At 35.6% G+C, this 23,897-nt stretch overlaps 1 protein-coding gene across 1 annotated transcript in view; it reads right to left on the reverse strand.

Moving 5' to 3' along the window:
- The window catches only part of CPNE8 (copine 8), a 231,885-nt gene that overhangs the window by 185,405 nt on the left and 22,583 nt on the right, over positions 1 to 23,897 (reverse strand). The window contains exons 2-3 of the mRNA XM_026449597.2: positions 13,993 to 14,033; positions 12,533 to 12,579 (exon numbers count right to left, since the gene is read on the reverse strand). Of these exons, the coding sequence (XP_026305382.1) occupies positions 12,533 to 12,579; positions 13,993 to 14,033 (88 nt within the window). The remainder of the gene's footprint in view (positions 1 to 12,532; positions 12,580 to 13,992; positions 14,034 to 23,897) is intronic.

Genomic DNA, 23,897 nt, shown 5'->3' on the forward strand with positions numbered 1-23,897 from the left:
AAAAGAGTGGTAACTTCTAGGTCATCAGGTTGTTGTCATGGAAAGGGGCAATTAATTCCAGGTGTTTCACGGCAATGGCAAATTGACATGGCACATTGGTAGACATCTTATGGAAAGCTGCTTCTACACCAGCCCTGTTTTTGCTAGTCCTCAATTTGGTCTAGCGTCTAAGCCCCACCTCTGGAGTCCAGTCTCAACTTCCACCTCAGTTATACTATGAGCAAATGAGATTTTTTTCCTGTGATACAAGGACGATTCAAATAAAGCAAATCAATTAATGCAATATACAGTAAAACAGATTAAAAGATAAAATACCATGACCATCTCAATAGACACAGAAAAAGCGCTGGACAAAATTCTACAACGTTTCCTGATGAAAATACTTAGTAAATACTTTACCTGAACATAACAAAACCATATACACAAAGCCTACGGCAACATCATACTCAGTGGTGAAAAACTGAAAGCTTTTCCTCTAAAATCAGGAAAAAGGTAAAGATGACAATTCTCATCACTTCTAATCAACATAGTGTGAAAATCCTAGCCAGAGCACTTAGACATGAAAAAGAAATAAAAGGTATCCAAATCAAAACAGAGGAAGTAAAATTATCTTCGTTTGCAAATGACGTTATAGGTAAAAAAAAAAAAAAAAAAAAAAAAAAATCCCAAAGACTTCACAAAAACTATTAGAAATAATAAACAAATTCATAAGTTGCAGATATGAAATCTATATACAAAAATCAGTTGTGCTTTTATACACCAACAATGAACCATCCAAAAAGACACTTAAGAAATAATTTCTTTCTAACAGAATCAGAAAGAATAAAATACTTGGTGATAAACTTAACTAAGAAGGTAAAAGACCTGTGTACACTGAACACAAAGCATTAATGAAATAAATAAGAAAGACAAAAAGAAATGGAAAAACCTCTCATGTTAATGGATTGGAAGATCAAAATAATCACACTACCCAAAGTGATCTTGATCTTTGATTCAATGCAATACTTATCAAAATCCTAATGGCATTTTTAATAATAGACAAAAAAATCTTAAAATTCATATGGAACCACAAAAGATCCTGAATAGCTAAAGCAACATTGAAAAAGAACAAAGTTCGAGGTATCACACTTCCTGATTTCAAAATATACTAAAAAGCTATAGTCATTAAAATAATATAGTACTGATAACAGCCACATGGATCATTGGAATAGAAGAGAAAGCTCATAAATAAATTCACACATAGATGTTTAACTGATCTTCAACAAGGGTGTCAGTGGGGAAAAGATAATTTCTTCAACAGATGGTGTAGAAAAAATTTGATATTCATATGCAAATACACATACACAAAAGACTACTCAATGAAGTAAAGACATAATGTAAGATGTGGAACTGTAAAACTCCTAGAAGAAAACATAGGGTAAAAGTTTCATGACATTGGTCTTAGGCCATGCATTCTTGATTATAACACCAAAAGCATAAGCAGCAAAAGCAAAATTAGACAGGTGGAAGTAACTCAAATTAAAAAGTTTTTCCACACCAAAGGAAAGCAGAGTCAAATGGCAACCCACAGAAGGAGGAAATATTTGTGTACCATCTGATGAGGGATTAACAACCAAAATATAAAAAGAAATCAGAAACTCAGCAGCAAAACAATCAAATAACTCAATTTAAAAATAGGCAAAAAAAAAAAAAAAAAAAAAAAAAACCCTTGAATAAACATTTCTCCAAAGAAGATACACAAATGGTCAACAGGTATATGAAAGGATGCTCAACATCACTAATCATTAGACATTAGAGAATTGTAAATTCAAAATTCCCTGAGATATTGTCTCATGCCTGTTAGAATGGCTATTATCAAAAAAAAAAAAAAAAAAAAAAAAAGAGTTGTTGTTGAGGATGTGGAGAAATTAGAGCATTTGTGCAGTACTGGTGGAATTGTAAAATGGTGCAGCCGCTGTGGAGAACAGTATGAAATTTCCAAAAACTAAAAATATATTTATCATGTGGTCCAGCAATCCCACTTTTGAGTGTATATTCAAAAAAACTCAAATAATAATTTTGAAGAGATATCTGCGCTCCTATGCTCATTACAGCATTATTCACAATAGTCTACATACCATGGGACATGATTCAGCCTTTAAAAGGAAGGAAATCCTGCCATTTACAACAACATGGATGAATCTGGAAGACATTATGCTAAGTGAAATAAACCAGACACAGAAGGACAGATACTACAAAATACCACTTATATGATGAATTTAAAATAGTCAAATTCATAGAAGTAAAAAGTAGAAGAACGTCTGTCAGGGGTTGAAGGGAGGGGAAACTGGGAAGAATTAGTCAAAGGGTATTAAGTTTCAGTTACGAAAAATGAGTAAGTCCCAAAGATCTACTGTACAGCATGGTACCTAGGGTTAACTATACCGTATTCCATACTTAAAGATTTGCTAAAGGTATAGATATTAAGTGTTCTTATCGCAAAAAATCACGTGGTATATATACAATGGAATATTATTCAGGCTTACAAAAGAAGGTAATCCTGCCATATGCAGCAACATGAATAAATCTGGAGGACATTATATTAACTGAAATAAACGACTCACAGAAGGACAAATACTGTGTAATTCCCCCTACACGAGGTATCTAAAATAGTCAAACTTATAGAAACAGCAAAGAATGGTGGTTGCCATTGGCTGTGGGGGAGAGAAAAACGGGGAGTTATTGTTCAATGGGTATAAAGTTTTAGTTATGCAAGATGAGCCAGTTCTATGTCAATAGTTAATAAAACTGTACTGTATACTTAAAATTTTTAAAGGGCACATATTAAGTGTTCTTATCACATGAAAATAAAGAAAATCAAAGCAAAGCAAATCAGAACGAATATTAAAAACAACTTATTAAACTTTCAAGCATAAAAACAATTTGAAACATTAAAAGAAAACATGACCTACTCAGAATATCAATCTTGAATGACTAATACCAAGACACAGTCTAGTGAAAGTACTTAATATTATTTTAAAAAGAGAAATAATCCACTAGCCATTCATGCACAATGAGTACATGGCTTAAAATAAAATTATATTTTCATAAAACTTTTTGTCAGAAATGCTTTATGACAGAATAAAAATGAAATAATATATTAAATATATGCAAGGAAAGAAAATGTGATCAAAAGATTTCATGTTCTTCCAATACAAAGGACACAAATTGTTACCAACATGAAAGAACTAGGGAAATATTGTTCCTATGAACTTTTCTAAGGAATTTACTAAAGATTGATTTTTATACAACCATAATTACTAGAGAAATATTGACATATAGAGTAGTGGTGAGCATTACTTACAGAACTAAGACTAAATTATGGCTTAAAGAGAAAAAATAAAGCATGAATGGCAATATAATCTGCTAATGTTGGTATAGTATAACATTATTCCAACTGATACATGAAAATCTCCAATGATCTAGGCACTAAGCATCAAAGAGTACTAATATCACAAAAGAGTAAAAACAAGACATCATTTGCTTTCCAATGAAAAGTTCATACAACCACCAATAGATCTGTTAAAGAAACTAAATCACTGTTCAACCTTCAGATTCAATTTGCCAAATTGTAATGCAAATAACAGAAAAAATATAATGAAATGCACCATAAGCACACGGTCAACAAGATTCTGACTGTGTAACTACAGGTCAAATTGGCTTGTTAGCATTATATATATCATATACAGTATAATCATTATATATTTCTCCTATATAATCCTGAGGATGAGATGGTAGAAACATATCAGTTTAATTCCCTGATTCTGGTTATTATATTATGATTATGGAAGAACATGTCTTTTATGTAAATCACGCATTCAGATGTTGTGGGGCATATTGTCAGCAACTTATTTTCAAATAGTTTAAAGGGAAAAAAATCCTTTATACTCTATTTGCACCTTTTCTGTAAGTCTGACGTATTTTTAAATTTTAAAAAATAACTTTGAATCTGGAAGGTAACAGAAGCATAACATAATAAACTGGGATATAATTAAAGCCTCTCAAAAGAGAATTTTTAGCCTAAAATGCATATATTAGAAAAATGATTAACAATAACTGTTAAGCTATTATTCTCAAGAACTTAGAAGAGAAAGGCTGGGTGCAATGGCTCACGCCTGTAATCCCAGCACTTTGGGAGGCCGAGGCAGGCAGATCATTTCAGATCAGGAGTTCAAGACCAGCCTGACTAATATGGCAAAACCTTGTCTCTACTAAAAATACAAAAATTAATCAGTCCTGGTGGCACACACCTGCAGTCCCAGCTACTTGGGAGGCTGACCAATGAGAATCACTTGAACCCAGGAGATGGAGGCTGCACTGAGTCGAAATCATGCCACTGCACTCCAGCCTGGATGAAAGAATGAGACTGTGTCTCAAAAAAGAAATAAAAGATCAAATGAAACCCAAAAATGAGAAAAAAATTAGTTGCAGTAACCAGTGACAGTTTTTTAATTAGAGATAACCATTAAAGGCAAAATTTGATTATTGCAAAGACTAATAATTGATAAACCTTTGCCAAGAAGAACCAAAAAAAAGAAACACAAATTATCAATATAAGAAGGTAAAAAAAGGGACATCATTATAGATCCCACAGAAAATACACATATCATAAGTGTGTATTACAAGCAGCGTTATGCCAATAAATTGAAAATTCAGGTTAAATGGATAAATTCCTGAGAAATCATGGCATACAAAACTGACAGGAGAAGAAACTGAAATTGTAAGTAGACATGTATGTAACGAAGATATTGAATCTGATATTAAAACCTCCTATAATGAAATGTCCAGACTCAGAATGTTTTAGCAGCAAACTTTTTCAAACATTTAACTAAAATACAACACCAATTTTACTCATATTCCTTCAAAGAGAAAACAGAAATGCTTTCAAGCAGAAGTAATGAGGCTTGCCTAATCTTAACAACAAAAGCTACAAGTTTATGATAAAGAAGTAAATTTATATATCAACATAATTTGTAACAGGCAAAAGTCTAACAAATAGTAGCAAGGCCTAGTAAGCAATATACTTAAAAGACCATACATCATTATTCAGTGGGAAACATTATGGAAATACGTTTTTTATGAAAATCAAGCATGTATTTCACCTTAATGACAAAATAAAAATCATATATTCATCTGAATAAATGCAAACACATGAAAATTTTACCCATGGAATCAAGAACAAGAGTGCCTCCTGTCACCACTTTTATTAAACACTATACAAGAGGCCCCTGTCAGTACAGTAAAGATAAATGCATGTATAAATTGACAAACAGATTCTAAAATTTCTGTTGAGCTGTATAAAGCTAAGAATATCCTAGAAATAGGGTTTGAGAACTATGGCCCATAGGCCAAATCTGGCCTGCTGCTGGTTTTCGTAAGTTAAGTTTCACTGAAGCACAGCCCCATCATCATTCATTTACATACTGTCAATGGCTGCTTTTATGCTACAGTAGCTAGAGAGACTATAAGGCCCACCTAGCCTAAAATCTTTGCCCTGGCTCCTATTTACATTTGACCCTTTACAGAAAAATATTTGCCAGGCCCTGCCCTAGAAAATCTAAAGAAGAAGAAAAAAAAAAAAACTGCAAAGCTCACGCCGCCAGCACTAGTTATTAAAATAGCATGGTACTACACAACAGAATCCTCAACAAGGTCCTCCCTCCCATATACACTTATTTGTGATAAAGGTGATGTAATTGTGCAGCGGAGAAAGGCGATCCCTTCAACACATGTTCCCGAGTCAATTCGACACTATATGGCATCAAAGTAAATTTCATCTCAAACCATATACAAAAATTAATCCTAGAGGAACCGTAGGTCTAAACATGAAAGGTGAAACAACAAAACTTCTAAAAGGTAACACTGGGAAATACCATCATGGCCTTCAGAGAATAAGATTTTCTTAAAAAGAACGAAAGCACAGATCATAAAGTATATGTTATGATTATAAAGGATCATATTGCTATGTTAGATTAAATTAAAATTATGAACTTTTGTTCATCAAAATACACTATTCAAAGAGTAGAATGCCACACTATATAAAGGGAGAAGATACTTGCAAGATACGCAAGCAACAAGGAATTCCTGTCCTGAAGATATAACTCCTGAGAATTAGTAAGAAAATAGGCAACACTTCTTAAAAGAGAATAGCCGAATGGCCATTAAGCCTACCTAAAGGTTCTGATCCATAGTAATCATCGACAAGTTAAAAAACAAAAACAGGATATCTTTATCCACTAATCAGAATGGAAATATTTTTAAAACTGGCAATAAAAAGCATTGGCAAAGATGTACGGCAATACAAGTGGCAGATGGAAAATTCTGGAAAACCATTTGGCAGTATCTACTGAAGATGAAAATATGCATTCCTCCTATGGCCCAGATAATTCACTCCTACATAAAATATTAGGAATATGTGAATGTTAAGACCCAAAAGATATGTACAAGAATGTTCTAAACAGATAATAATATTTAGTAACTGGGAACAAGCCAAAAATCTGTCCAAAGTAGAATGGATAAGTACATTGGGGCATACTCATAAAACAGAGAACCATGCAGCAATGGACATGAACAACCTCTTGCCACAGGCATGGATAGAGCTCACTGAAATAAACAACATAATTAAGTATAAACTATATGATTCTATGTAGATAAGGCTTTAAAATGGGCAAAACTATTCTATAGTGTTAGAAATCAGAATGGTAGTTCAATTTAGGAGGAGGGAAGGAACGCAATAAAAATTCCTGAATTTCTAGTAATGTTCCCTTTCTTGATCTAGATGGTGGTTACATGGCTGTGTTTACTTCTAATTCATTGTGCTATATAATTTGTGCCGTTCATTTGGATGAGTTTTACTTTGATAAAAAGGTATATTAAAAGTGGGACAGAAAAAATAATTTAAGAGATCAAAACATTCTGGATTTGCTTTTTAGCTAACAATGAGAAAAGTTCTGTCTAAAGTGTGATTCTTATTCAATTGAACACATGATATGCATAGAGCTAATAGAGTTCAACTAAGCTTTATAAACTACGGGTAACTTATATTAACCCACAATTTCTACTTATCTATATCCAGGAATATTTGTAATACTATTTTATGTTCTTTTCTGAACAGAAAGATTCCAATGCCAATCTGCAGATCTCTTTCTAAAACTGGTATTGCTGACATTGGAAATCCAAATGGATCAATCTAGTATTTGTCTGTGTAACATACAACATATTTTTGCTGAAATATTAATGGCCACACATTTCATAAAATATATTGGCTTTACTAAGTTCTTTCAACTACATGTCACACAACTGTTTTTACAAGAACACAGTAAACGTCTTCCATTACAATCCCCTCAATCAATCACAGGAAGTCTTTATACATATTGGGAGACTCCTTCCAATATCCACTAAAGAAATATAATGCTGTAGATTGAATGCACAGCAGAATAGTGCAATTCAAATATTTTCTAAAAGAGAGAAAACAAAACAAAAAAATATTCAGCTGCTCTGCAACATGCATTCAGTAGTGAAGAAAGTTATCAGTAGCCATGCAGAATGGTTTATCAATTAGGAACAGTGATGGCCTAAAAATTTTAAAAGCTTCCTCTCTCCTGTATCAATAGTTTTATACGTTTCATAATAATATTTCTCTAAAACAAAAATGAAAGAATGTAATGAATATCCCTAAGCCTTAAGAGATATATAACATGTTGTCAATTGATGCAATAATTCAAATTCCAAAACATGTAGTTGAGCTTAGAATAAAGAGTAGAAGAACAAGTCTTAGGCTTCCATAACGAGTTACCATGACACATACATGTTCTCACATTTAATATAAAACAATGTGGCCTACATAGCAATTTATCTACAGGGATCCTTCCACCACATAAATTCTGAAACCATGACATTAAACTGTGTGTGCCTGTGTTAAGAAGCTAAATTTGGGTGTCCCTACATTTGGGTGTTCAATCAAATATTAATTGAACACCTTTTTTTTTTTTTTTTTTTTTTTTAAGAGTATTGCTCTGTCACCCAGGCTGGAGTGCAATGGCGGGATCTCGGCTCACTGCAACTTTCGCCTACTAGGTTCAAGCGATTCTGCCTCAGCCTCCTGAGTAGCTGGAATTACAGGCACCCGCCACCATACCATGCTAATTTTTGTATTTTTAGTAGAGATAGGGTTTTACCATGTTGGCCAGGCTGGTCTCTAACTCCTGACCTCAGGTGACCTGCCCACCTCAGCCTCCCAAAGTGCTGGGATTACAGGCCTGAGCCACTGCACCTGGCCCTCAACACCTTTTAAGAACAAAGAAAGGTCCGTCGCGGTAGCTCACGCCTGTAATCCCAGCACTTTGGGAGGCCGAGGCGGGAGGATTACAAGGTCAGGAGATCGAGACCATCCTGGCTAACACGATGAAACTCCGTCTCTACTAAAAAATAGAAAAAAATAGCCGGGTGTGGTGGTGGGCGCTTGTATTCCCATCTACTCGGGAGGCTGAGGCAGGCGAATGGCGTGAACCTGGGAAGCAGAGCTTGCAATGAGCAGAGATCGTGCCACTGCACTCCAGCCTGGGGGACAGAGCGAGACTGTCAAAAAAAAAATAAAAATAAAAATAAAAAAAAGAACAAAGAAAGCCATATTCTAAATGCTGTGCAGGAGGTTTCACCTTTGGAAGCACAAAGCTAAACAGTGAAGCTAAGACATATAAGAGAGTAAGTTTGCAAAAAAGTTATTGATGTTTGTTGAATAGTATAGTGTGTGTGTGTGTTTGTGAGAGACAGAGAAACACCTAAACAAGTATTATTCAGTATGGAGGTGAATAAATGTTAAAATAGCTCAGTGTCAATGGAATGCAGCAGAGCGGAGACAAAGTCAAACTGTAGTAATCAGCATTTGAAAGTAGACTTGTTTGCCTCCACGCTATAATCACTGTAGTTCATAAACAACTTCAGCTTGCCTTTTATCACATACTAACTTAGGGAACCTGGAACAAATTCTATAATTTTAAATGTTTAAAAGTAATTCACAAAATGAATTGGCTATGGATAACTAAAATCCAACTTCAAGAAATTAGTTGGAACATTTTCCCAACTCTGAGTAAAGTGGCCATTCTTAGAGATGCTACTTTTTTATTTCCATTTGCCACTAGGTTTCCATACTTTCGTAATTCATGGTGCTTAAACATCATTTCTAGCTCTGAAATTACTATACACTAAAAATAATTTTAGTTTTACATCCATTACTTCAGAGTTTTTCATAATTCACAGTCATTGGATAGAATTTATCAACAATATAGTGGTAATTATAATCATATTAGAGATAATTTTTAAATTGCAAATTTGAACTAAAGATTAATTTTAAATAATTTTATATTTCTTTATTTGGAGCATTTGTTTCAACACATTTTTAAGCTTTATTTTTTCACTTATTCCCCTTATTATCTAAAAGTGATTCATCTCAGAACGTAAATTCATATGGCTTGTTATACATACTTTTCCAAAATATACCTGAATTTAAATATAACCACTATATTATTGAGATAATGCTGATACCTCCATCAATAAATTGATTTTACAGATGTACCAACATTGCTGAGAAAACTCTCAGAGACTCCATCTCATAAAGAGAAAAAAAAAAAGGATGAGTTCATGTCCTTTGCAGGGACATGGATGAAACTGGAAACCATCATTCTCAGCAAACTAACACAGGAACAGAAAACTAAACACCACATGGTCTCCCTCATAAGTAAGAGCTGATTAACGAGAACACATAGACACAGGGAGGGAAACATCACACACCGGGGCCTGTCGGTGGGTGGGGAGGCTAGGGGAAAAATAGCATTAGGAGAAATACCTAATGTAGATGACGGGTTGACGGGTGCAGCAAACCACCATGACACACGTATACCTATGTAACAAACCTGCACATTCTGCATATGTACCTCATAACTTAAAGTATAATAAAAATAAATAAATAAAAATAAAAGTTTAAATAATTTAAAAGTTAAAAAAAAAGAAATTCCCACTTTGTCCTTTACAACTGGGTAACTTTGGTCTAGTCATTTAACCTTTCTGTGTTTCATTTTTCTCGTGAAACATAGGGATTATAACATAACCTACCTCTTAAAGTTGCTGTGAAAACTAAATTAGTCAATATTTATAAAGGGCTTGGAACATTAGTTAGCCTTCATTATTATAAAAGTTGTAAATTAAGTAAGAAATTTATATTTCATTGCTTAGGCAATAGGAAAGCATGAGAAATTTTTTAAGGAAGGGAGATTTTGAGCTGAGGCTGCCCTTAAACTAACTGGCCAATACCACTTGGTCAGCACCCACTTAATTAACTCCCGGAACCCTGGTTTAGGTCCAAAATTGTTTGTTGTCCTTCTTCAAACTTCCTTTATCCAATAAAGTTTCCAGTTACCTCATTATTAGGCATTTGCATTGGCCCAGATGTCTGGTACTATAACTTAGGTATCCTTATCCTGGTAACTTTGTGGTGCCTGAAGCAAAGTCATTTTGTGGACACCCTGGTCAATGCTCAGTCCCATCTAGCCTGGCATCTGTGGTCAATAAGCAGTTCCACTGTATTGTTTCAGGCCTTTGAGAAAGGGAACTCTGAAGAGAATGACAAGACAGCATGTCTTTCAGGAAGATAATCAAGGAAATGATTAGACAGATGAACATGGAAAAAAGGGGGCATATACTAAGGTAGGAGAATTGTTGCAACACGGATGACAAAAGAGAAAAGGAGTCTGAATAAAAAGGGTGGCTTATCCAAGCGTGGATTTTTCTTTTTTATGAAAGAGAACTCACAGCACTGGATGACATTAAGTGATGAAGATGTGGGAGAGAAACTCAGGATGACTACAAAAATTGCAGTTTCATATTTTGGCTAGCAGTTTTAGCTATATTTGAAGCAAAGAAGCAGCAGACACAGGGTAAAGATGATGAGTTTACATTTGATATAGAGTTTGAGGTAAATATTGAACTAAATAGAAATGTGCTGGGCACAGTGGCTCACACCTGTAATCACAGCACTTTGGGAGGCCGAGGCAGGTGGATCACCTGAGCTCGGGAGTTTGAGACCAGCCTGACTAACACGGAGAAACCCCGTCTCTACTAAAAATACAAAATTAGCCGGGCATGGTGGCCGCATGCCTGTAATCCCAGCCACTCCGGAGGCTGAGGCAGGAGAATCGCTTGAACCTGGGAGGCAGAAGTTGCAGTGAGCCAAGATCGTGCCATTGCACTCCAGCCTGAGCAACAAGAGCAAAATTCCGCCAAAAAAAAAAAAAAAAAAAAAGTGCAGAAGCAGTTAGATAAAATAAACGTGTATCTGTTTATGGACTACTGACCACCAGCCCATTATCAGTAGAAACAAGTTTTAAATTATTTTCCCCAGATTTTAAGAATAAATTAAATGATTTATTCTTGCTCTCTACCCAAAATTGAGGCACAGTGGTAAAATGACTGGCAAATGCACTCTGTGGCACAAATAGCACAAACCTCACTAGGGAAATCTAGCCAGAAACTGTAACCTCATTAAAACAATGCACTAACTTCCTGAGATAACTGGCAACTATAGGCAGATGGAAATGCCTTTTATTTAATATGCCCTCCACCTTCCAATGATCAACTACCCATTTGAATGTGGAGACACTCTAGAACATAAATTAACAATTCTGTCTCTTCACTTTTGCTTCATTAAACAACATACATTTGTATTAAGAAGCTGAATTTTTACTTTATTTTTAAATATGTTGCAAAAAGTAGGCAATATTTGGTATTAAGCAGCACAATTAAGATCTTTTTTTTTCTTTTTCTTTTTCTTTTTTTGAGATGAGTCTCGCTCTGCCTCCCAGGCTGGAGTGCAGTGGCACGATCTCTACTCACTGCAAGCTCCGCCTCCTGGGTTCAGGCCATTCTCCTGCCTCAGCCTCCCGAGTAGCTGGACTACAGGCGCCCGTCACCACGCTCAGCTAATTTTTCATTTTTTTTTTTTTTTTTTTTTTTTTTCAGTAGAGACAGGGTTTCACTGTGTTAGCCAGGATGGTCTTGATCTCCTGACCTCGTGATCCACCAGTCTCAGCCTCCCAAAGGGCTGGGATTACAGGCGTGAGCCACCGTGCCCGGCCAATTAAAATCTTTTAAGGTGGCATTTTATAAATATCAGCAGTTGATCTCTAAAAATAAGACCTAACCCACAAACTTAAATTTTGCAAGAAATCATGTCAAGTTGATGGCAACACATTAAATTTATGTTTGGATAAAGGAAGTAGAAGTTTCAGGCCTACAATATTCCACAAGAAGGTTGTAAGTCAGCTAAACAATCACTGTTTATTAAAAACAAAACACAAAGGTAACTTCCCTAAGATAAAAACAATTCAATCTCTGGGTTGAAAAGGACTTACAATGAAAAACAGGAAGTATCATCTTGATCAAGTTATAACTTACTATATCTTCAAGTCCAGTGATTTTTTTTTTAAAGTTTTAAACTTACCTCTCTCCATTCTTTATTTCCAACTCCTTGTACATATAAGACACAAACTACAAAAAATGAAAAAATACACACATATAAATGTCTTTTATGAAAATCATATGTGAATGTATACAATTTATCTTTCAGCTATTCAAAAGCTACATCAAAAATAAATGCCTAATTCCTAGTCTTACCCTTGCAAAAAAAAAAAAGGCTAGTATATCATCAAGTGACTAAAAATTAATTTAACTAAACAGAAAACAAACTATTATGCCAGATCTTTAGAACTTAGTATATACTGAGCTTGGCACATAAAATAATACTTGCTAAAGTCTTCATAGATAAATTTTAAAACCATAATTTAAACAATTTGAAATATTTCATTATGTTGTGAAACACAAATCAAGTTATTCCTAAGATATTTATGGTGTTCAAAGGTATAATAGGAAGGAAAACTTGGGGGCAAGTCACGCTCTACATTTAATATTTTAACTTCCTCCCTCAATATTTGTAAATAGGTAAGAAATCCTGTCAACCAAGAAAGGAATTCCCAAAAGGGAGAATAAGGGCTTTGAGTAAAGGTTAAGGGATACAAAGTGTCCCAACCACTTGTCAAATGAGCCCTAGGGATTTTTAATACCCCAATTGCAATGCCTTTTTCCCAATGACTACCTCAAGAATTCTGGTAACTGACAAAAACCTTTCCTCTGTAATTCAACCATATTTGTTCACACATTTGTAGAGATAGAGAACTGTTGTATATTCATTTCTAAATATTACAAGATTCGGAAACACACTGATTTATACAGTTCATTCTGCTGTTTTCTAATTCAAACTACCCTTCTCACTTTCCAAGTTATCTCTAATTTTCAGTACCTCTAATTAGTAATCAAACACTTTGGTTCATATCAGATGTTACATATTTCACTTGGTTGTAAATTTTATATATCACTTTTATTTTATTTTTCTTTTGTTTTTTTTTCCCAAGAGATGGTGGGAGTGGGGGCGGGTCTCACTATGTAGCCTAGGCTGGTCTCCAGCTCCTGGGCTCAGGCAGTTCTCCTGCTTCAGCCTCCCAAAGGGCTGGGATTATAGGCATGAACCACCTTGCCCAACCACCACTTAAAAAAAAAGAAAGAAAAGTATTACTCCATGACTAAAAATAACTTTAAATTATGGTCCATTTGGTTTTCTTTCAAATATAATAATTTCTACCAAATGACCATAGCATGAGGTTTTAATTTCAAAGTGAACTATCCCACATTGGAGTCATTTGTATTCTCATTTTATTCTCAAAGTGCTCAGAAAGTCCCTCTTTACCCATAGTACCACCCGGGGTTGGCTGATGAATGTGTAGAGCTTGGGACCACTCCCCTGCTGCTTTCTACGCTTTAAAACAAACCTTTAAACAAGAACTATGAGTTTCGTACAACTTTTGCAAAATCAAATGATTTTTCAAAAGGCAAGCAATAAATACTTACTTGGATCAGATTTAGAAAATGTGTCTCTGTCAAGAAGATTTCTGTTGAATAAAACAGAAAATGTTAGCTGGATATAAAAGGAAATATTTATATTTATATAGACACATTAAAATGTATATGTACATAATTGTGTGTATATATAAACATACACATACACATATATGTGACTAAGTAAACATGTCCTAAGGGTCTGCTTGTATTTATTCAGACTGAACATTACTGGATTCCGAAAATAAAAGAAAGTTTTTATTTTCTCAGACTTGCATTCCAGTTAACCAATAACATGACTCCTTACATCCTAAGATTAAAATCTCTTTGAGAGAACTAATTGTTTTAGGTTTCCATTTAATCCTTCGTTAAGAATATAAAGGAGTTCACCCAAGCGCAGTGGCTCACGTCTGTAATCCCAGCACTTTGGGAGGCCGAGGCGGGCGGATCAAAGGTCAGGAGATCGAGACCACAGTGAAACCCCGTCTCTACTAAAAATACAAAAAATTAGCCGGGCACGGTGGTGGGCGCCTGTAGTCCCAGCTACTCGGGAGGCTGAGGCAGGAGAATGGCGTGAACCTGGGAGGCGGAGCTTGCAGTGAGCCAAGATCGCACCACTGCACTCCAGCCTGGGAGGCAGAACGAGACTCAGTCTCAAAAAAAAAAAAAAAAGAATATAAAGGTGTTCAACAAATGCTTCCTGAATTGAATTGTGAGTTGCTATTAATGCAAAATTGTTTGCAGTTCAGAGCACATGATCACATTAATCCATAAAATTAGAATGCAATTGTGAAGCAGCATCTATTGACATTTGTGTTACATCAACTCTGATGAGTTTTATGTTGCTATTACAACTTGGGAATTTAAGATAAACATACAGACCTTGCCTGAAGACTCTTCAGTAAACATTAAAAACATACACAAGGCCATTATTAGCAATTTTTTTCCAGATATTTCTAAAACAGAATAACAATGGAAAATCAAAAATTAGGAAAGCCTGGATTCCTCTGATACCGGTGTACTGCCACCCTCAGTGGTAGTAATGCAGTCCTATACTTTATGCTGATAACAATAACCCTGAGTACTCATTAAAAAGTTAAATCTGGTATGCTCTGATCCACAAGGTAGAAAATTATTAGAAAAATTTCCATCTAAAATTAGTTTTTGTAAAATTATGATTTAAAGCTATATGCTTTTCTGAAAAACTTGACGACTTAAGGGTTCTAAAAGTTCAAATTTGTGTTTAATAATCATCTTCCATTAATTGGTAATAATTTGGAATAGCTAAATCGCATTCCTATTTGTAATATTTATAATAAAAATCAGGTGTTCAAGCTGTCTTATTTTCCACCAGGACTACTATTCAAGTGCATTTATTTGCACTGCCCTTGGTATTTGAAAAGTCCCTTTTTCATATGAATCTGGCATCCTTTCTTATCTCAGGTTCTCGAAAGTGATTGCCTCCATTGAATCACTATGCACTGAAAAAATAAAAACATATTCAACAAAACAATGCAGCACAGACAATGAAATGAGATCATGTCTTCAAATATTCCTAGAAAGGAGAAACATCAGACATATTCACATGTGGAATTAAATCAGACTCGAAGACCACTCGTCAGTAATCATATTAAATTAATCCTTTCTGTCCCCTGAGCAGACACCATGACTCCAGCAATGGTTAGCAAACAGTAAATTAAAACATTTCCATTTGAGAAATTACTGTGATATTATATTTATTATACAAAGGTAGTTCTTAAGTGGGAATTCTCCCAATCCTTCCTGTGACTCAAGCTTTTGCTCATTAGGTATCCTAGGAAAATGTTATGCTGTTTCTTTTGGAATTCACAAAAAAACAGAGATGACACTGCAAAACATTGTGATGTGGCTGTGACTCAAAAACTATGCTATATACGTATTTAACAGAAAATAATGTAGTTTCAATGCCTTACTTATGTAAAAAAAAAAATAAACTACATGTTTTAACCACAAATATAAAATAAAGGATTTCTATCAACAATAGAACAGATTACTATTCTCTTTTGAGATGAAGTTTCGCTCTTGTTACCCAGGCTGGAGTGCAATGGTGCGATCTCTGTTCATTGCAACCTCTGCCTCCCGGGTTCAAGCGATTCTCCTGCCTCAGCCTCCCGAGTAGCTGGGATTACAGGCATGCACCACCACACCCAGCTAATTTTGTATTTTTAGTAGAGACAGGGTTTCTCCATGTTGGTCAGGCTGGTCTTGAACTACCAACCTCAGGTGATCCGCTCACCTCTGCCTCCCCAAGTGCTGGGATTACAGGCGTGAGCCAACGCGCCCTGCTGAGATTAGTATTCTTAATCACAAACTTTGTCACTTTGTTTCACTCAGCCATTGTGATCCATAACACATAATGGTAACATCAAAAATAAAACAAGCCAACAAAAAACGCGTTGTGTAATGAGAAGTAAAAATCTATAAATCTTCATAACATAATCTGAAATTTGCAATTTAACTTTCCAATTACATTTGGTAATAATTTTATGTGTACTTTGGTCATATGAATATAATAGACTATCTCTGACAGATTGAATTCCCAAAAGACTACTTTACTCAAGCATATATGATTGCAAAGCTGGAAACGGCAAATATTCTTAGTGATACATACACTGCAAAAAACCAGTGATTATTAAAATCCATCATTCAGTTTGGATTTATTTTAGGAATAAGAATTTTATCTTCCCAAGATCCTATCAGAAACAAATCCTATTCACATTAAGTAAAACAAGATAGGTACTATTGTGAAGGCCATTTCATAAATTCAGAAACTAGGCTGGGGCTCAGACAAAGTGAGCAAATGAGTCAGTGTACACAGCCCAGTACAGAATAACCTAACGGTAGCAACCATTCGGAATCTGATGCTTCTGTTCTTTACAAAATACCTCAGTTTCTGGAGAAGTCCAGAAGACTTCTTATTTTCTAGGAATACTGGAAATGTCAAAGGTCTCCAATTTTACCTACCACAAGAATATAAAGGAAAATAAACTCTTGTTTATAGACTAATATAAAGAGAGATGCTGCTTATAGAATGAGGAGAGAAAACCAGAATGAGAGGCCAAACCCATCGTACTTTCCATAGAAAAAAATATTTGTTTTATATATATTGCACTTTTAAAAATAAACATGCACACAATCCTCCATGACCAGATTTTATATGAAAAGGCTACTCTTCCCTCCATGGACTTTTCATCTGCTTGAGCTAGGATGCCTGTAACTTTGTTCCTACCATTTTATAACATGATGTTGAACATCAACACTAGGTTAAAAATCCTGAACGTGTCTTTCTATTCTGCAAATCTAGATGTAGCTAATACAAAAGAACAAATTCTTCAAAAGAAATTTTGGAAAAATACAGTGTACGAGTTAGAAAAATTATTTGATGAAACACCTAATCAAAATTATAACCTATAAATTGCCTGAGTCATTCTAGTATCCCCTCATCCTCAAATTTCATTAAAATTCCTAGCCTATGAGCTTAAAGGGGGATAACTGAAATAGCATAACTAAAGCCGAGGCCCAACCAATTTAACTCTAACCTGTAGGAAGAAATACTGTCAGAGGTGTTCAAACCACAGCAACTCCATCTTGAATAGGGGCTGGGTAAAATAAGGATGAGACCTACTAGGCTGCATTCCCAGGAGGTTAAGGCATCCTTAGTTACAGTACAAGGAGACTGACACAAGATGCAGGTCATAAAGACCCTTCTGATAAAACAGGTTGCAGTAAAGAAGCTGGCCCAAACCCACCAAAACCAACATGGCAATGAGAGTGACCTCTGCTCTTCCTCACTGCTACACTCCCACCAGGGCCATAACAGTTTACAAATGCCATGGCAACATCAGGAAGTACCCTATATGTTCTAAAAAGGGGAGGCATGAATAATCCACCCTTGTGGATATAATCAAGAAATAACCATAAAAATGGGCAACCAGCAGCCCTCGACACTCTCTGCCTATGGAGTAGCCATTCTTTTGTTCCTTTACTTTCTTAATAAACTTGCTTTCACTTTATTGACTCACCTCGAATTCTTTCTTGGGCAAAATCCAAGAACCCTTTCCTGGGATCTGGATTGGGACACCTTTCTAGTACATCACTGGGTTAACTGGAAAGGTATATTTTGCATGAAATGTAAAATTAAAAAGTAGATAAGCAAGAATTTAGCAACACCTTTCCAAAACCATCCAAGAGACAGAATTCCCTGACTCCTCAGCCTTCCTAGTCAATTCTCATGCATATTCATCCTTGAGAACAGGCTACCTTCCCCTAAAGACAATAGTCAGTTAGCTCATCTGATAACCTAGCCCGCTCTGATTTTATGCTCAACAAGCCATCTTCCAAATTTAAGACAGTTTCCCATATAGCAGTTACTGAGTAGCCAACATGAATATCACAGTTGTCTTTACTGTTGTGGTTTTTATTGTCAATTGGCATTCTGAGACTCATACTGAGCAGCCAGCTAGCCTCTTAAAATTGTATCTCACGCTTACCTTTCTCAAACTGGGAAGTAGCAATTCTCTTTCAACTTCAAAGCAAATCTGCAAGTATTTTTCAAGCAAATAATCTATGGCCAAGACCTAACTAAGCACTATCAAAAATAATACAATCTGTATTAAAGGGTTATTTCAAGAAGCCTGAATTTTACTTACAGAAATAACAAAACAACAATATAGGATGGTCTATAAAATCGCAGTTTATTATAGGGAGAAAACACTATTTATAGGTGTCAAATTAAACAGTGTCAAATTGATTCAGCTATGACAACAACAACAAAAGCCAGATACAGTAATTAGCTCTTATTCCAACTATTTTTCAAATAATTGATAATCACATATATAATGTAAGTGATCCAAATAAATATATATCCTGAAATAAGTACCTTATTGAGACACCCAGGTGGGAGGGGTCCCTGGCAAAATTGCAACCAGCCGGTGCACTGGGAATGCACATTGCGGTGGAGTCATAGTTTGCCCCTTTGCATCAGGGAGGAGCCTGGCCACTCCTCTTCCTGTGTGGAACCTGAGATTCAAATTGCCAGACAGGAAGCACCCCAGCAGGGACTCTGGCTTTACAGAGAGTCCCTGTTTCCTCCCTTTTTATTCCCTTTTTGCCAAATACGTCCCCCATTTTTCTCCCTCCTCGAATTGTCTGTGAGCCTAAATTTTCATGACTGTGGGACAAGGACCCTGTCTTTATGCAAACTAAGGAAAAAATCCTGCAATATTATTTTTAAAAAGCTAAGTATTTTTTCTATTATATTTATATGTATTAAGGATTTAATAGTAGAAAATAAAAACTTTGAATTCTTCATATGTAAAATGAGCATAACATGATGTATTTAAAGTAAAAAATGACTCGTGAGTTAATCCTAAAGTTGCAGGCATGCTACTCACTCTTTCCTGCTCAGCAGATAAAATCACCTAATAAATATTCATATTAAAAAATCCTTTAAAAGGGGATTATCATTATCCTTCCACAGATGAAATTTGAAAAAGAAAACCTACTTGATATATATATGAATTTTAAAGTTAACAGTTTCAGAGTAAAGGCAATTTTGCTATTTGTGACTTTTTTAAAGTTCTAATTTAATTTAAAAAAAAAATACAAGATACTTGTTTTAGGGGTTAAGTCCTCAACTTGGAAACATAAAATTAATTCCAGACAGCACTGTGACCAACAGACGTGAAACAACACATTAAAAAACCTACTGCTGTACCTTCAGTGCAATTTTTCTATTTAATTTTCAACAGGAATGGAAATATAGTTTGTAAATAGAGCCCAACAAAAAAAAAAATATTTAATTTTCTATAGGGACAAAAACACAGTTCATAAGTAGAGCCAAACAATGCTTTATCATTTTGCAAACACTGTCCAGAATAAATTTTCCACATGTGGACAGAGACCAATATCTCTGAATCATAGCGTCCCCTGCAAATTGCCCTGTGTCAATAAGCAGAATGATTCTGGTTTTAATTAAAATTTTGTAAATTATTAAGGGCCTTTTATTTATCTATTTTTCAGTGTAGTCTCTAGATCACTGATAGCCTGCAAAGTCTTAACTAAATATTATTAGGCAGCTACAGAAACTAGCACAAGCTTGCACATAAGTGGGGCCTGTTGAATGAAAGAAGAGTTTTAGTCCCCATTCTAAAGCATCATCTTTTTTCACTTTAGGTAAGGTTAGGTGTTTTATTATAGAAAGCAGAGTAGAAGGAGAATCTAGCATTTGGGGCCTTTGCCCTAATAGGTAATCCACTAACTGAAAATCCCTGAGAGTGACAGCATCACTGGAATTATAAGCAAGCCCCATGTCACTGAACCATGCCCACGGCCTTTATTTAGGGCATTATGTTATCTTACGGACCGGAATTAGAAAGTTATTTGTATGTATATGCATTTTTTAATGTACACATACACAAAATGGTTTTCAGAAATTTTGTTTTATGAAGACAAGGAAATCAAAACTTTTTTTTGAGCAACTGAAAGCAAGTTTACTCAATTTTTGGAAGTGATTTGAATGTAATGTTTAATTCTGATTCATTCATTCTTTCTTTTATTCACTGAATAAACAATACGCTGAGAAATTTAACATATACATTTCAGGAAAAAATATATTTCCCAAAACTACAATTTCTATAACAAAAGGAGCCAAACTGTGTACAGGCAAAAAGGAAAGGTTTAGAAATGAAAAAAAAAAAAAAAAAAAAAAAAAAAGTCCGGGCAGGGTGGCTTACACCTGTAATCCCAGCACTTTGGGAGGCCGAGATGGGTGGATCACGAGGTCAGGAGATTGGGACTATCCTGGCTAACACGGTGAAACCCCGTCTCTACTGAAAATACAAAAAGTTAGCTGGGCGAGGTGCCAGGCGCCTGTAGTCCCAGCGACTCGGGAGGCTGAGGCAGGAGAATGGCGTGAACCCGGACGGCGGAGGTTGCAGGGAGCCGAGATCGCACCACTGCACTCCAGCCTGGGCGACAGAGCGAGACTCCCTCTCAAAAAAAAAAAAGAAAGAAATATTTTAAAACCAAAACTTATTAAAAAGCCAAAGTCAGCTAGAATCTAAGATACCAAGTAATTCTGACGGATAGGGTCACTGGAAAGTACTTAACAAGATTATCTGGCTTTCAAGAAAGTAAGAATAGAATTTCAGATTTGAAGCTGCACAAATAGACTAAAAATTTCAGTTCAACAGCTTCCTCTGGTAGCCTGAATATACAGCAAGAACTTTATCATAAATGACAGATATTACCCAACAGACACTAGGGATAAAAGAAACTTTAAGTTATTTTTCAGTTTCTGCTGAAACTGGTTGTTCAAAGCACTTATTACTACTGTTAAGCTGAAAAGACCAGTTATAAAATTACAGTTTCAACCTTTGCATGGGTGAATTTGGGTTAGACACTAACAGAAATTTGAGGGAAGGAGAATTAAAAGTATAATTATATTCCTTCTGAGGCATTCAACTGTGATTGATATCCTTGGAAATTACTTAAAAAGAAACCTATGCTTTGTCAGAACTTGACACGTCAGAGCTCTGGTTAGCCTGAGATAAATACAAGAACCTATGGGTTTGAAGTAATGAAGGGTTAACTCAGGGTAATGCAAACTTTCAGAAAAAGATACAGAACGCAACTCCTGATTTCAACTGGAAAAGGGAAACATGTTTATGCTTTAACAACTCTTTTAAAAAAGGAGGCTGAGAGCAGGATATGGGTCTTCTTAAAAATCTAAATCTCAGGTACAAAACTAAATTCATTATCTTTTCCCCAATCTTATGGCTTCTGTATTTTCTGTCCTAGTAAATGACAACTGTGAAAGAAAAATAATGGACACCCAAACATATCAAGTCCAAATCCCTGGAACCTGTAAATGTGACCTTACTTGGAAGAGGTCTCTGCAGATGTGATTAAACTATAAATCCCGAGATGAATAAATTACCCTGGATTCTCTGGAAAGGCCATAAATTCAATCACATATACCATATATAAGAGGAAGGCAGAGGGAGATTTGACACTTACAGAAGAGACAAGACAGTGACAGCACAGAGAGAGTTGCAGATTTTGGCCTTGAAGACAAGAGTGATGCAGTCACAAGCCAAAGCATGCTAGCAGCAACCACCAGGAGCTGGAAAAGGCAAAGAATGGATTGTCCACTAGAGCATCTGGAGAGACATCAGCCCTACCAACACCTTGATTTCAGCCCGGCAATACTGATTAAGGATTTCTGGCCTCCAGACCTGTGAGAAGATAAATTTCTGTTCTTTTAAGCCAACAAAGTTGTGGCAATTTATTACAACAGCCACAGGAAACTAATACAGCCAGCAACACCGTCCAACCTCTTCTCCTCCAAGCAAGACGCCTCAGTAACAGGTCATCTTGTCCCCCATATCCCAGTTCATTTACCAAGATGCCTCCAGGAGAAAACTCTCTATTGTAAATACTTGAGCTAATGCCTCACTTGCAAAAAACCCATTCCCTCCAGAAATTCCAAACTCCGTAACATTGTACTGAACACCTGCCGCATTCTGACCCCCGGCTATGTCTCCAGCTGCACCTCTATCCATATTATTTCTTACAGTCTTTGCTTCCAGACACCAGATTCTTTGCAGTCCCTCAAACGAATCCTGCCTCACACTTCTCTACATTTACATTTTACCCAGAGCATTCTCTTTCCCAAAATTTCCACACCAACCCCTTTCCTACTAGGAAATGAGAATTCCTCTTTCAGCCTCTCTCCATGGCTCTGTCCTAGCATGTAGCACTGATTATTTCCCCAGGTGCCCCATCATACTCCACACGAATCTATATCACAAACTGCACAGCTACTATTTATTTACTAAGTGCCAGGCGCTGAGCTGGGCATTTAAATAAATCATTTCACTTAACCCTCACCATAATCCTACCAAGTAGCAATTATTAGCAGGATCCGTTTTCCAAATAAGTTAATCAAATGCAGAGAGGTTAAATAAAGTGGCCAAAGTCACAGAAAAGGCAAACACTTGGAGGCTGTTTTGCAAATCTTCTATTGATTTCTGAATTTGATTTTGATTTTTGATGTCTGTATTTGTTACACTATTCATCTATATCATTGAGAACAAAATGAAATGAGCTGCAAATAATGTTATTATTTAGCACCATTTCGTAGGCTCTACAGAGAAAGATATAAAGTAAAAATTAGGCAGTATTGGAAAGAGAAAAATTAAATTACCTTTACTTGCAGAGGACTTAATTTTGTACACAAAAAAAAGCAAGAGAATTAACAAAAGCTTTTTAAATTAGTAAGATAATTCAGTAGAGTGATTGGGAGCTTGATGAATACATAACAGTCAATAATTTTCTTGGGTATCAACTGTTAATAATCATTCTATCCAACTAGGCTATTTAGTAGTTATATGTTGCCTTCAATAGCTGAAGTATGTGAGCTATGCAGCTCTCACTGTAACCTCACTCCAAAATAGCATGTTACCAAGAAAGCAAGTCTCAGGCCAAATTGTGCCAAAGTGACAAATATTCATTACCAAGAAGAACTCAAAACAGTCACACAATGTACTCCATCAGTTTAATCAACTTCCAGCTCTCTGTCCTTTCAGACACTCTAAATAGCACCTTCAGGCAGATGTGACAATGTTCTGTTGACAATATCTAACTTTCTGATCAGATAAGCGTAGAGAATTCTCTAAACATTTATACCCATTACCTAAGGCGTCCCTAGGCCTACTGCACCACTCTAAAGGGCATAACCCCGAGTCACTAGGCACGTATCTCCTATTCACATGTGCAATATGTCTAGCTATTCCACATACGTTTTTTATAACAGCTTTGTTCAGATACAAATGACATACTATAAAATTTGCCCTTTTAAAGTGTACAATGCACTG

The sequence above is a fragment of the Piliocolobus tephrosceles genome, chromosome 10 (assembly GCF_002776525.5).
Source record: "Piliocolobus tephrosceles isolate RC106 chromosome 10, ASM277652v3, whole genome shotgun sequence".
Classification (NCBI taxonomy): Eukaryota; Metazoa; Chordata; class Mammalia; order Primates; family Cercopithecidae; genus Piliocolobus; species Piliocolobus tephrosceles.